Here is a 15,300-nt window from a genome sequence, read left to right as displayed (position 1 = left end):
CAACGCTATGTCAAATTCTCTATAATGATGCTGGATTATTTCCATGTGTTTTGTGGTGAGCAAATTATCCATACACTTTAATCATGTGGAATTACTATACGCAACCGCACGATAGTAGCATTTTTACACGTCTCTTTTAAGTACAAGCTTTCTAAAGTGTTTTCCAAACCCCAAAAGACTGATAATGAATGTGTATCATGGGGATCCGTGAGAATCAACTCCCCTCTAGTGTGTCACAGCTGGTCTCGCGCTTCTTCATTCACACACACACACACACACACACTCGCGCGCGCACACACACACACTGGGCGCGAGCAAAGAGCAGCACGGAGGCGGGAGTCGCTCAATCTCTCTCTTATTGAGGAGAAGAGTTCCCTAAAGGAGCAGTTTCAACCAGCTCTCGTCCAGGTTTAAGATTTTCGGTCGCGTTGCGTTAGATTTTAAACTGAGAGCCGCCTCCGAAAGTTAGCGCAGTTTTGCTCTTGTCCGTTTCTTTACAGTCAGTTGTGTTTAGTTCTTTAGAGTTTCTGTTTTTGTCACTCTCTTCAGTTTTTGTAGTTTTTTTTTTTATTCAGAGGCTGACAGATCAACTCTTGAAATAGCTTTCCCGTCGCGATTGTTCGCTCAGAAGTAGCTAACGTTAGCCTATTTTTTGCGCGTCGGCGATTTTAGTGGATTTAATCTGTGTGTAAACAAACTCTTCACGTGGTTTTTGCAGTTTGAATGATTTTTTTTTTTTGTTACAGGTAAATGACTTTGAACAGCTGTTCCCCATCAGTTTTCCATCTTCAATGGTTTGATTAACTCCTCAACGGACAGAAGTCGTTTTAAAACGTACTTTCTGAGTGTGTTTCCAGTTTCAAACATGGATAAATACGACGATTTGGGACTGGAGGCGAGTAAATTCATCGAGGACTTGAATATGTATGAAGCATCGAAGGACGGCTTATTTCGCGTGAAGAGAGATGCAGGAAACAACCCGGATTTTGAAGAAACCAGGAAAGTTTTTGCCTCAAAAATGAGCAGAATACACATGCAAAAGCAGCAAGAGGAGATATCCAGAAACGAAAGCTTGCCAGCAGCAAGGATCAATGGAAGTCATCCGAAAGTGTCAGATAACACATTTTACACCAAAGACAGGCCACCCATCAATAGTTATAGACAAGCTGGGGAAGCAGCCGCCAAACCACCCATCATGTCCGGACCAATGGTTGGCACTGCCAATGTGACTCCATACATATCTTATGAAGGACAAAAACATCATTCAGCCGGCTTGCATGACGGATCCAGTATCAGGGGTTATGACAGTAAGGAGACGGGAAATGCTGTTAACCCGTTACCAGTGCCATCCCGGGCATCACCATCAACCAGTCCTCCTGGCACATGGGCGTCAAAAAGCGGTCACCTGTCTCCGATGCCATTATCTCCTTTCTCCAACACTTCAGGCTCTCATGAAGCTGGTCCGAATCATTCTCCAGTGTCCCAGGTCTTCCCTCAAACCTTTGCCACATCAGGGAAATCGCCCACAGGAACGTACAGGGATTCATATCATCAAGCTAGCGCTAGTCAACCCATAACTCCCCAGTGGTCATCCAGTGGACCAACATGCCTAAACGGGGCAGGTTATAACATTGGCACCCCCTCGCTTACCCAAGTGTCCCATGGAGGGAAGCAAAGTGAGCCACTCCAACCCAAAAACACAGCGCCCAGTATCCCGACAATCCCTGCTCCCACATCAGGAGTCGAGTCTCCCAGCGATGAGTCTTCCAGCCCCTCCCGAACACTCAAACTGCCGTGCCAGACCCTCCACGTACAGGCGGATCCGGGGCCATCTGTGGCCGAAATAAAGTTAGAAGCTTTAACTGAGCGCCTGGAAAAGGAGATGGACGTCCAGCCAAAGGCTGAGTACTTTGGTAAGCACAACGTGATCATTGCCAGTGTGTTTTTCTATTTATCTTTCTCACATCTGCAATTGTATTTAGCAGCTAGCTGATTGAAAAACCCTCTGTCTCTTTTTCCACTTGACCTTCCCTCCATATGTGTGTGTGTGTGTGTGTGTGTGTGGTTCTTGCCACAATGTGCACCATACAGTCAGTCAATTGTGTGTGAGTGTGTGAAAGAGCCATGTAGATCCCTGTCTTTCCAGGCTTTTTCCTTTCCAGAAGCTATTCCTGGGACTTGCATTCTTTCTCATCTGGTGTTCATTTATTTTATTTCATCACAGTTTAATCACCAAAGGCAGTTTGCTGTTTCTTTTTTATTGAGTTAGCCTACTCCTACAGATCAGAGCCTGTGTTTTCCCTGAAAAGTCTCTCAGTGCCCGCTGGGTATGAAGCCACCCTAAACTAACATCGCCACTCCTGCTCTGCCCATGGGCCTGCAAAACAAATCTACATTCATTCACATTTGCCTCCGCAAAAGACCTGCCAAATGTCTCTCGCAGGGTATCTCGCAAAACCAAACCCACACTGTAAAAAAAATTGCTGCGATTATTTAGCACAACTTAGAATCCAACATTGTTTCAACTTTAAAAAGTATGTGTTCAAGCTTGACTTAAAATATTAAGTTTAGTTAACTTTAGTTTAGTTTGGTTAAGTTGGATATTTAAGTTATCTCAACAAATTTTAACTAATCGCAGCCACATTTTTTACAGTGCATAAGGTATTTTATTATCTTTTATGCTCAATGTTGAGATTAGTTTAAACGTAGCCTACTTTAGTTACGAGTTATTGACATAAGAGTAAAATGATTTTTGGTTCAGGAGCTCAGGAAATATGGGATATTTAAAGTGGTACTGTTGGTAAAAACTGGTAAAATTCTGTTGTTTATTCAACTTCATATCTTTCTGAAATATATATATATATTGGCGAGGTCTCTCTTTACTGGGATGCAAAATTCACTAAGAGTAAATTTCACTCTCTGGTCCTCATTCATGAAACTTTGTAAATATCATAGACAAAAAAAATATGGGCGTAGTGTGCGTGACGTCACCCGTATGTTTCTGAAGAGCATTTTTGAAGCCTAAAGTGGGCGGAGCCGGTCGGCGCCATCTTGGCCGCGCGTCTCTCCCGGATAACCGTAAATGTGCAGCGAGGCGGATTAGCTGAGGTGACGTGACGCTAACAGATAGCAGACAAACGGCTAGTAGTGACATCAGCGGCAATCCACCTGCCACTCAAGTGGCCACGCCCTTAATTATGCAGAACTTTAAGGCTTAATATAATTTGGTAATCATAAACGTAATTAGTTATAAAACAATTCACCCCCCTCACAGTCGTCATGAAGGGCAAAATTAGCATTATAGACCAAAACCATTTTTTGTACCAGGCTGTAAAGTTTAACATGGGGGTTTATGGGATTGACTCTCTTTTGGAGCCGGTCTCTAGTGGCCAATGGATGAAGTGCAGTTTAAGTCACTTCCGTGTGGGATTCACGAGAGAGAACGTAAGGTTGCTGCTAGGTAAATATTTGAGTATATGAGTACATCCAGATCTGATTAAGAATGAAACACAGATGGATTAGATCGAGTCCATCAACATCCCCACATGGGTCGACATTTCATTCAGGATCATTAGGCAGTTTTTATTTATATGCTGTCTAATGTTGGTGATTGCATACTTTTATATGCATCTGATATCGCTTGTTTCCACTTCTTCTTCACCTGTGTGTTGATCAGGAGATTCTGTAATCTTTCAGAAGATGTGTAACAGCGCCCCGTACTGTTCTGTCAGTGGCGGGGAAAGAGTTTACCTAGAGTATATGGGCAAACAAACTCATGAAATATTAATATGGCACATAGTCTTATCAGAATTCAGTGTCGTCAGTTTGCCTAAAAAAACTTTAAGTATAGGCTACCAATTGACCCTTCGCAGGGAACTTGATTGACAGGTGATCTGACCAATCATACTTCGCCATCCGCCATTTTGTTTTACCAAGCAGTCAGGAGAGTTAGTAGATTAACGCTGGAGGATTTGAACTTGAGAAGCGGAGTGTACTGACGTCTTTCCGCGGTTAAAACAACATTCCTTCTGATGTTCATTCATGTTTATTTGATGATATAAATGAACTAGAAGGAAGAGATGATCGGTTCACGAGCAGTTTTAACTGAGGCGACACAGCGATCTGACAGACACATTAAAGAGCCACAAAGCGCTATTTATTGTTTAAATTTCTTTAAAAAAATTACCAAATTTTAAAGGTGAGACTTTGTTTAATATGTTTAATATCAAAAGTAACCTGGTCTGTCAGTGTGTTGTCAGTCTCCTCTCTGCTCCGCGATGTGTTGCTTGTTGGTGTAGCTTGTCGGACATAGCGACAGTAACTAAGGGGGACGGGTCTTTGTGAACGGTCAATTACGCGTGTAAATTTTGTACCAACTAACATTTAAAAAATATAAAATATTAAAAAACACTTTGAATCCGAAAATTTACGTCGAAACGGTTTCACGAATGATTTACACAAAAATCCGTTCTGCTGGTGTTTCATGAATGAGGCCCAATGTCTTTATGGCTGTAGCTCATGGTTAATTTTCATGTTCTCATAGTATTCATCTGCATCAAATTAAATATGCCATCTATAACCTGAGTGAGGTCCATTAAAACTGTAACACTTTGGCGCCTAAGCAGACTTCTAACATACGTAAAGAAAACATGGGTGGTCTTTGAGTGCGACTCGCCACATGACACACGAGGAGCAGAATCTCATTAATGAGCACATGTTCCTAAACTAGTTCAGTATTGTGGCTTTACTGGTTAACTGGTGGCAAATGTTGACATCTGATGTGCGTCTGTTCCAGTTTCACTGTTTCTGACTGTAGTTTCTGATGGTGCATTGAGCAGTTTAACTTGTTTCCTTGTCTTGCTCTCTCATGTCTTACATAGTAGAGGGTGAAAAACATCAAAATGAACAGTTTCTTCTGTAACTAAATGGATCACTGAGAGGTTTTACTGTCATATAGTGCATTGATGTATCAGTGAATAGTTCTCAGATGAAAACGGGATCCCAGCTGCACTTGTAAATGTCTTTGCTATAGGATTGGAAAAGCACAAAGCCCTCATATATGGGAAGTATCTTTAGGATCTGTTACTGTGATTGCAGAAAAGACAGGCTACACAATATAGTCACAAACATGATCATTCTTGTGCTTAAGCCTACATGACACATCTCCTTTAAGCGTGTGTGTGTGTGGACATCCGCTGTTTATGCGTGGTGCATAATGTGATCATGTGGGAATAGCTGGTTTAAATTTAACTATTAAACACATGCTGTGCCGCTCACATCCTCCTGACCTTTGTACTTTACTCTGGCTCGAAACTGTCACCCGCTCTCTCTGATTCACTCCAGGAAATATATTGTGTCACAAATGCTGCATTTGGCCTTGCATGAACTGAACAAATCAAGGATTTTATGTAAACTGAGGAGTGGGTGATTATTAAAGTGCATTGCTTTCATTGTCAACCCCACACACGTGTTCTTTTTAAGAGCTCTCAAACCTTGAAAATGTCAAATATCATTCAGGCCATAACAAGTGTTATTCAGACAATGCTTTTTAAAAATAGATTTTTATATTTTCTGAAGAAAAAGAAAATGGTGTTGTAAGTATCACCAATGGACCACTTTGAACAGATTGGGTCCTATCTTGCACCCAGCGCAATTGACTTTGAACACCGACGCATGTATCATTCCTATTCTGCACCCGCGCACAGCAAACTTTTCCCTCCACAAACGCACGTCGGTAAATTAGGGAATGAACTTGCGCTCGCGGGGGCGGTTCAGCGCAAAGAGGAGGCGTGTTCCGGCGCAAAACTGCCCTGGTGCTATTTTCCAGGTTTAGAAAGCAATTGCGCCACTGACCAGGAAAAAAACAGTCTAAAGACAGTGGCGCGTTGCGCGTTAGTGATATGGTATTTTAAGGGCGCGTGCTTGGCCATAATGTAGCGTGTTACACTTGCATACACTTTGATTCTCTAATAATTATAAACAGACGCAGCAGTTTTCATTTTTGCAAATCATACATTATTACAAGGAAAAATATTAACACACGTGGGAAATCATTGTTGTGTCTGTGAAGATGTGAAAAAGATCTATCTAGATAAAAAACAAAAAAAATCTAGATTAGGCTACACATTTACCCAAATGATACGCCTGTTTAACCGAAGCTAATTTGGGTGGGTTTCTCCATCATCCCCATTGTCACTTCTCTGTGTTTTACGGCCCTGACGAGAACGTCGGTCTCCTCGGCTGTGAACTGCTCCTGGCGTGCGCCGGCAAATCCGCCGTTATAATAGCAATCCGCTTTGGAACAAGCGCGCCGGCTCTTAAAGGGAATGTGAGAGGACGCTCTGATTGGTTTATTTCACGTTACGCCCAAACCACACCTATGAATAATGAAGCTACGTCAGACCAACACATTTTAGATTTGCGCCGGGCGCAAGAGTCGTTTATCCCGCTGGGAAAATAGCAACAGCGCCGGGATCCGCCCACAAAGTTACTTGCGCTTTGCGCTTTGACACTTGCGTTTCAGATCGTTAAAATAGGGCCCTTTGAATTAACCTGTATTTAACAAGGCAAGTCCCTTAAAGGTAGGGTAGGTCAGAATTGTCTAAAAAAAACTTTTATTCAAATTTGTTTAAACTGTCTTTATATACCAATGCATAATTAAAATGTAAGTACTCTGATAAAAAGAGTATAAAAATCGAGTGACTCTAGACCGTTTAATCTTCATTAAACACAGCTCATTAATTCCATTCACTCCCACCTAAAAACGGGTGTGCGACTGCGCGCACATGGGCAGAGCCAGTAATAACGGCGGTAGTCATGGCGACGTCGAGTGACAGTCGTGCAAGCCAATCCTGTGATTCGTCCCGAATGGAAATAATGAGCTGTGTTTAATGAAGATTAAACGGTCTAGAGTCACTCGATTTTTATACTCTTTTTATCAGAGTACTTACATTTTAATTATGCATTGATATATATAGAAAGTTTAATCAAATTTGGTAAAAAGTTTTTATATAAATCCTACCTACCCTACCTTTAAGAACAAGTTCTTATTTTTATTTTCAACAACAGCCTGAAAGACATAGCCTACATTACACTACATATACATTCATTTAAAACATTTACAAGCTGTGATAGAAACACCAGATTGTGATGAAGCATCACAGACTCCGTTATTAACACCGTAAATCTTTTTAGCATTTTTTTTTTATATATATTTTTTAATTCTGTACATTAATAAGACTAAACTTTGCGTTTGTGTTTCTAAAACAAGTGAGGGAGTGACTGCAAAATGGAAATCTTTCTCTCTTATGACGATATTTTTCATCTCTCGATCTTTTGGAAAGTCATAGAAATGCGATCTTGGATTTTATCTTTTGCAATTGGTTTCAAATGGAAATGCAAAAATTATAATTTTTTGAGTTTCCATTCACCACTATAGAAATGTCCCCAACTTGACAACTTCTGCTTCTGAGAACCCCAGAAATGTGAAAAGCATCAATATTTGTAATAATGCCTGCATTAACAAACAGGTAAATAATAAATAGTAGGGGTGTAACGATTCATTAGTTTCCTTGATGCATCGATTACAAATCCTGACTTGAATCGTGAATCCTTTATTTCGCTCAATAATTAATTTAAAATGCTATGAATCGAATTCATAATTTTATGAATGATTGAATCATCTGTAGCATTTTATTTTAAATAAAAAATAAAATAAGAGAACCTCACGTCATGCAGTGGTGTGTATTAACATATTCTGTATAACAAGAACAAAGATGAACAATACTTTTAAAGCCTTTTTCAATGTTGGCCTAGGCTATATGTACATTTCTATATATGCCAGTTTTTATAGGCTATTAAAATAAAGTAATAGCATCATTATGAATAATAGCATCATTATGAACTCACATCTAACAATGGACAAAAGGTTTTGTTGTTGTTGTTGTTTTTTGCCCCAGAATCCAATTGATTCGCATCAAATTTTATTGTGAATCATCTCTAATCAAATCGTTTTGAATTTGGAAAAATGGTTCATAAATCGAATGGATTCTCTGTCTACCCAAAGATTCACAGTCCCACTAGTGTATTATTATAGGTTGTCATTGATGACCAAGCTCTTCTGTTTACATCCAGAAGGCATGGAGGATGTTTCTGCGCACACCTGTGTCCTGTTGATGTGTTCTGGATGCTGAGTCGGCATGATAATCCACGCTGGTGTTTATGGTCTCCGTCTGACAGCTGCCACACCGCAGGGATCTGGGAGGAATGTCTGGATTTCACAGAGTAGCTAAACAAGGACAAAGAGACGTTGATAAATTACAAGACTTCAGTGAAGTCTACTGGTGGGTTCGCCTCTGTTGACACACAAATGGTTGAGTAAAATACTGAGTAAGAGTATAATTGTTTGCAGTGTAGTGGTTGGCCTCTCCCTGGCGCTCGGTTTAGTTTGGGAAGAGACGTGGGATGAGATGAGGAGGGGCGGGGGGGGAGGTCGTCCCGCCTTGTGCACACACACACCAGCAGCAGACACACATTCATGCTTTGTGCCCTGTGCTCTTTTGATGAAGGATTCCTTAATCTTCCTGTCGACTAGATGGCTTTATCTTAATTGTTGTCTAGGATTCTTGGCTTCCTGTCCCATAGCTCTTGAGTTCATGCTCTCCTGAATGACTGTGTCTGGGTCCAGAATTACTTTTTGGCAAACCTCTCAATGGTGGAAAATGTGCCTGCTATCATTTTTTAAGCCCTATTCATGCGGTAATTGTTTCTCATGGGGATGTAAGATCATTTCAACATTTACAGTAGAGCTGCACGTTTAATCGTTAAAAGATCGTCATCTCGGTTCACACACCCACATGATCTCATTCCTAAATGACAATGATTCGGCTATGTCTATTAAAGCTGTGTAAAACCATTAATTCAGATCTCGTTGGCGCTGCCGCTGATCCAGAGAGAGCAGTTATCATATTTAGGCGTTAAACAGTCTTTTCAACCACTTCTGTGTTACAAATATTCATATTATGACAGAAGAACTGGGATAAAAGTTGAGCCTATAGTTCAGAGATAAACGCTTATTGAAATAGAGCAAATCATTTTGAAAGTAATTTGGCGCTTAAAATCATTACATCGTTACACCACTTGACAAGAGACTTAAAATGTATAAGTCATTGAATCATTCATGTAAGATTGGTTTAAAAACAATTATTCATAATGAAACGAGCAAAGTGTTTATGAGTGTATTATTTAATAATTCATTTAAGAGATTAGTTTAAAAACACTGATTCATCCAGTAATAATGAAACAAGTTAATTATGAGTGTTTCATTGAATCATTCATTCAAAATTCATTTAAAAATGCTGATTCATCCAGCAATGAAAAAAGTATTTATGAGTGAATCATTAATTCAAATCTTCTTTTTTTTTTTTAAACACTCAATTTGATTAAACATTTTAAATAGACTGCAGCAATGTCAGAACCTCTATTACATTACAAGGTGATTAGTTTAATTGTCTTTGAAAATTGTAATATCTATTTGAAACAAAAGAAAATCCTGATTCTCAATTTATCCAGAATCGTGCTGCTCTAATTTAAAGTGGCTGATCAATTTTATTGCCATCCAAATGGAGAATGCCTGTGTTTTTCTCCCACCACTAATGTAAAAATTCCCAGCCGAATAGCTATTGTTTTTTTTAACAAACACCAAGTGTATGTGGTAATTGAATTGCCCGAATCCACGTCTAATTCTACAAGAAGGGATCAATCCAAAAGTTTTGTAAATATTTTTTGACCACAGCCAAGCACTGTACGGTAATTGTTGCATTTCACAGTAATGTGTGCGCATTTTAAATACACTCTAAAAAATGCAAGGTTGTTTTAACCCAAATTTGGGTCAAATATGGACGAACCCAACCGTTGGGTTAAAAAATGTGACCCAATGGCTGGGTTTGTCCATGTTTGACCCAAATTTGGGTTAAAACAACCCAGCATTTTTTATATGGACACAATTATATGACTAATGCTGGAAACCGTTACAAGAATAATATGTCACCACTCCTCTACAGTGAGCAAGAGTTGTTAAGAATGAGTAACAAGAACAAATTCACGTAAAGTTGTGAAATTATTGCAATATTTAAAATATATCTATTTATTATATACATTTATATAAGTTAGGGCTTGCACAATTCATAATTGTACTACTTGACAGAGAATTATTTAAACTATAGGGTGTAAATTTTCCCTGTTTTAATCAAATTGAATCAAATAACAAACAAGAAATTATCCTCTTATGAAATTAAACATGAATTTATTTATTTATTGTGCAAGCAATAACAGACATGTTGTTTACAGCTGAGCTGACAATCATGTGACTGACCGCATGAGCCAGTTCAGCTTATTATGTGTTTATCATTATGTGTCGGTTCGTTCGGTTTATTATTTATCACGGTTATGTGTCTGTCAGTACAGGACGGGTCAACTGGAGAAACTCAGTTTTACATACTTGCCAAAGCTCATTTTTATTTGCATGTGGCATTTGGCATGTGTAAATATAGGAGGCTGGCTATACTTACATGAATGTATTAATAAGCACATGTGGGCTGGTGAGTAACAAAAACAGATTTAGTCTTTTATTTGTAGATGTAGTGCTGTAAACAAATGCCACTGCTGCTCATGAGAATCTGTTGGCCAATATATTACCGGGAATGGCATTGAATATGATTTACTGTAGTGCCAATTGTAATCCGAAATGCACTTGGATTATTTATTTTCAAAATGTTGCCCATTTGCACATTGACTTGATCTACACAATTCGCCTTTGGTTAAGCCACGCCCTAGAATGTAGATTGACCAATCACAGCGCTGCCAAGAACGAGCCCCCACAGCGGTCCGACACTTTTTCACAGCGCTCCATTGACTTTAACACCGGCGTCTCATATTTTTGGTCTCGGCAGGCTATTACCGTCGTAGTTTTATCAAAAATATGGTTAACCGTTGTGCCTGGGGCGTTTGTAACACAGATACGCGTTTCCCAGAGAGGTTGGAGGGTGGTGTCCGTTTTTTTCCCTTCCCAAAACCGAAGTCAAATCCTGACAAGTGTCGTCTTTGGATTAAACTGTGTGGACGTCCTCAGTCAGCGAAACCCCTCAAGATCAACAACACACTTTTGTGCTCTAAGATACATTTAGCTTTTAACCGTACTGTGAAGTTATACTAGTTAGACAGTTTTATGCTGGTTTAGGTTATGATTTCGGTTCTCTACACTAATTGTTGATACGCTAGCACACGCTGCTAATAAATACAGCTTTATACTCGCGTAGTCTGTTTGCTTTGTAATAACGATTATAGAAGTGAATAGAGACCCAGCTTTGCATGAACAGTGTTGCTCCTGATATTGTTAGTCCCAGTCTCCGTCTCCATTAGGATATGCGGTGGTTCATTTTTTGACTGTGACCGTTATGCTTTTGCCTCTATTTGGATGCCTTGTTGTTGCTTGCGTGTCACCGGTATGTCTTGAATATAGCCTTCGAACGCATATTGCAGCCGCTTTTGCCTACTTCTATCGGACACTTTATTTGCTGCTTTATAAAAGTTTGATAAAATGTCATCAGGAAGAAGCCGTCACAGCATAAGCCATGTTGATACCAAACCAGAGCCCAGATGAAGTTGATGGACGTAGCAACAGTAACTAAGGGGGGGCGGGGCTTAGCCAAAGGTGAATTGCCATTTAGTTTCATATTGCATAAACAACGTGACGTATACACTCGAAAAAAATGCTGGGTTGTTTTAACCCAATTTTGGGTCAAATATCTAGAAACCCAAACGTTGGATCAAAAATGCAATTTAAAAATTTAACCCAATGGCTGGGTTTATCCAAATTTGACCCAAAATTGGGTTAAAACAACCCAGCATTTTTTAGAGTGTAGGAAGGAATGAACGAATTCCCTCACTTTTGATGGCGTTATCATTGGGAATGAGCACAATACGATATGTCAACGCATTACACACAAATCAGCATATTTACGTCATTGACTTAATATGTCAACTCAATGTTACATTCTCCAGTTGTACAGAATCCAAACTCGGTTTAAACGGATTACTTCAATTGCTTCTTTCAATGAACAGCCTTGTTGTGAAGCAGCTGTGGGTCTGATTGTGTCTGTGTAAGTCTGACCGAGCTCGTTGCGTTCGGACCAGGTTTAGCTGAGTGGGCAGATCCTGTTAGCATGATGTTTGCTGAATACCAGATGAAACAGAGGCTCTTTTGTGCGTTTCCAGCGCTGGCCCTCCCTCTGTCTGTGTAACGCTGTTATCTCAGCTCATGCTTGCTTAAATGTTCTCCCGGCACACATGCCACGTAGACCAGCCTGAACCCACACACACACACGGACAAAGACCCGGCTGTGTTCTCAGCTCACCTTCCCGACGGCCAGTCTTGTGATTTCACTTGAGCTGAACGGCTATCTTAAGCTCATCTTAATGTAATGTTCTCTGAAGGTCATACGGGTCTGGTTGTTTACTAATTAGCTCTCACTTTACCATATGATGTGTGTGTGTGTGTGTGCTAATGTGAACATAATGTGCAGTTTACTGTCACACAGTTCTTGTGTGGTATTTTTTTTTAGTGCATTATTCACAGTGGCTTGCTAAGTTGGGGACATTTAATTTAATATTCAACGATATTATTGATCTGCCTGCATTGAGATCATTATATGAGAACTGAACTGGGCTCATGACATCACGGTTTTCTCCAGAGCTGCTATATTTATATAAATGAACTAAATTAATAACTTTTCTACAACAAAAATTAACCATCAATGAACTTACTTAAAGGGGTGGTAAAATGACCTTTTCACAAGATGTAAAATAAATCTCTGATGTCCCCAGAGTGTGTGTGTGTGTGTGTGTGTGTGTGTGTGTGTGTGTGTGTGTGTGTGTGTGTGTGTGTGTGTGTGTGTGTGTGTGTGTGTGTGTGTGTGTGTGTGTGTGTGTGTGTGCGTGCGTGCGTGCGTGCGTGCGTGCGTGCGTGCGTGCGTGCGTGCGTGCGTGCGTGCGTGCGTGCGTGCGTGCGTGCGTGCGTGCGTGCGTGCGTGCGTGCGTGCGTGCGTGCGTGTGAAGTTTTAGCTCAAAATAACCCACAGATATTTTATATATCATGTTAAAGTGTCACTTTTTGAGGGTTAGCAAAAACTGGAGCTGCAAGAGCTTGTGTGTGTTAGCAGCTCCATTGTGAAGAAACTGTTCTGCCTTTTATGTTTAAACCGGAGTCAGACAAATATGGAGAGACTCAAGAAGAAGTGACAACATGTAGAAGCAACAGGACGTCTCTGAATGGTTAGTTGATGAGTTTATGTTGCTGATGTGGAGTTAACTATCTTCAATTAGCATATTCTGTCATGGTAATCTATAAATCGCTCGTATAGGAACTGTTGTGAGATGCACACAGAGTGATTTTTTCTATTGCATGTGAAAAGACGGATGCTAAAGTTTGAGTATCAAACACGTACCCATCCGTGACACCACTGTGTCGTATCGAACCGAACCGTGAATTTTGTGAACCACACCCCGACTTATTTCAGATGTTGATACCTCACAGATTGCCTAGATTGTTCTACATTAATTTTACACTAACATTGCACACATTTTGTAACATTTTATTTAAGCTCAAGAGTTTCTTTAAAGGGTTAGTTCACCCAAAAATGAAAATAATGTAATTAATGACTCACCCTCATGTCGTTCTAAGCCCGTAAGACCTCCGTTCATCTTCGGGACACAGTTTAAGATATTTTAGATTTAGTCCGAGAGATTTCTGTCCGTCCATTGAAGCTGTATATACAGTATACTGTCCATGTCCAGAAAGGTAATATAAACATCATCAAAGTAGTCCATGTGACATCAGTGGGTTAGTTAGAAGTTTTTGAAGCATCGAAAATACTTTTTGGTCCAAAAATAACACAAAATAAGACTTTATTCAGCATTGTATTCTCTCCCGGGTCTGTTGTGAATCTGCGTTCAGGACTCCGCAGTGACGCTGCTGACGTAAGACGCTGATGACGTGTTATCTGGTGCGCCCGAGCTTCGTTTACAGTCTGAGGGAGACGCACGCTATATTCAAACTATTCTACATTGTTTGTGTGGATATCATTTTTTTAATGGTGCGTAAATGTGCATGTCGCGGATGAGACACTTTTACAGCGTGCGTTTCCCTCAGTCTATAAATGAAGCTCGGGCGCACCAGATAACACGTCATCAGCGTCTTACGCCATCAGCGTAACTGTGAAGGATTGCCAACAGACCCGGGAGAGAATACAATGCTGAATAAAGTCTTATTTTGTGTTATTTTTGGACCAAAAAGTATTTTCGATGCTTCAAAAACTTCTAACTAACCCACTGATGTCACATGGACTACTTTGATGATGTTTATATTACCTTTATGGACATGGACAGTATACTGTATATACAGCTTCAATGGACGGACAGAAAGCTCTCGGACTAAATCTAAAATATCTTAAACTGTGTCCCGAAGATGAACGGAGGTCTTACGGGCTTAGAACGACATGAGGGTGAGTCATTAATGACATTATTTTCATTTTTGGGTGAACTAACCCTTTAACACTTTTTTGTTTACATTTTATTTAGTTTTTGACTGCTTTGTTTTTGAAAACTAATATAATTTTTTGTTTGCCTTTTATAATGTTGATAAACAAAATAAAAACAGTGGTTTAATTTCAAACGTTTCTACTTGTCTTTTTAAAAAAAAAAAATTATTTTATATATATATGTCAATAATTATCGATACCGAACGATATGAAACATTATATCGTGAATTTTTTTTTTTTAGCTTAATCGCACAGCCCTAGTTAATATTTAGTTAATAGTGAGAATCTGACCGTAAAGTATGACCTTAATTTTTGTTAATTCAATTGAGTTGATTAGTTTGGCCTCAGCTGCATTTAGATGGGTTTTCTGTGATCAATATCTGGCAATAGTGCACAAGCTTTATGTTGCACCTCAAAAGACAAGGACATTTATATTAATGCCAATATTGCTAAGCAAATCCCCACACTCCTCCTCTCGAACGTCTCGGGTGTTGTGTGTTTTACATGAAGCGCTGGAGGTTTGGTCATTTACACATACAGAAGCACAGACAGACAGAGAAGAGGTGGATAATAACATTATAACACAATAAATAATAATGATTTGCTATGTATTTGTTGTAAATAACAAAATATTGTTAAACACACAGAACGAATAATGGGAAGTTGGCATATTTGAAAATAATATGGGTCCATTTGGTAAAAGCAC

General features: G+C 39.7%; 1 protein-coding gene across 1 annotated transcript in view; it reads left to right on the top strand.

Annotated features, from left to right (window-relative positions):
• The first annotated feature begins 281 nt into the window (after window positions 1-281).
• Window positions 282-15,300, top strand: part of limd1a (LIM domains containing 1a) — a 41,158-nt gene continuing 26,139 nt past the window's right edge. The window contains exons 1-2 of the mRNA XM_079627035.1: window positions 282-408; window positions 747-1,913. Of these exons, the coding sequence (XP_079483161.1) occupies window positions 866-1,913 (1,048 nt within the window). The 5' untranslated portion in view covers window positions 282-408; window positions 747-865. The remainder of the gene's footprint in view (window positions 409-746; window positions 1,914-15,300) is intronic.

Source organism: Phoxinus phoxinus (genome assembly GCF_949152265.1).
Source record: "Phoxinus phoxinus genome assembly, chromosome: 10".
Lineage (NCBI taxonomy): Eukaryota > Metazoa > Chordata > Actinopteri > Cypriniformes > Leuciscidae > Phoxinus > Phoxinus phoxinus.
The sequence above is the reverse complement of the archived record's forward strand: the minus strand, read 5'-3'. Positions and strand labels throughout refer to the sequence as shown.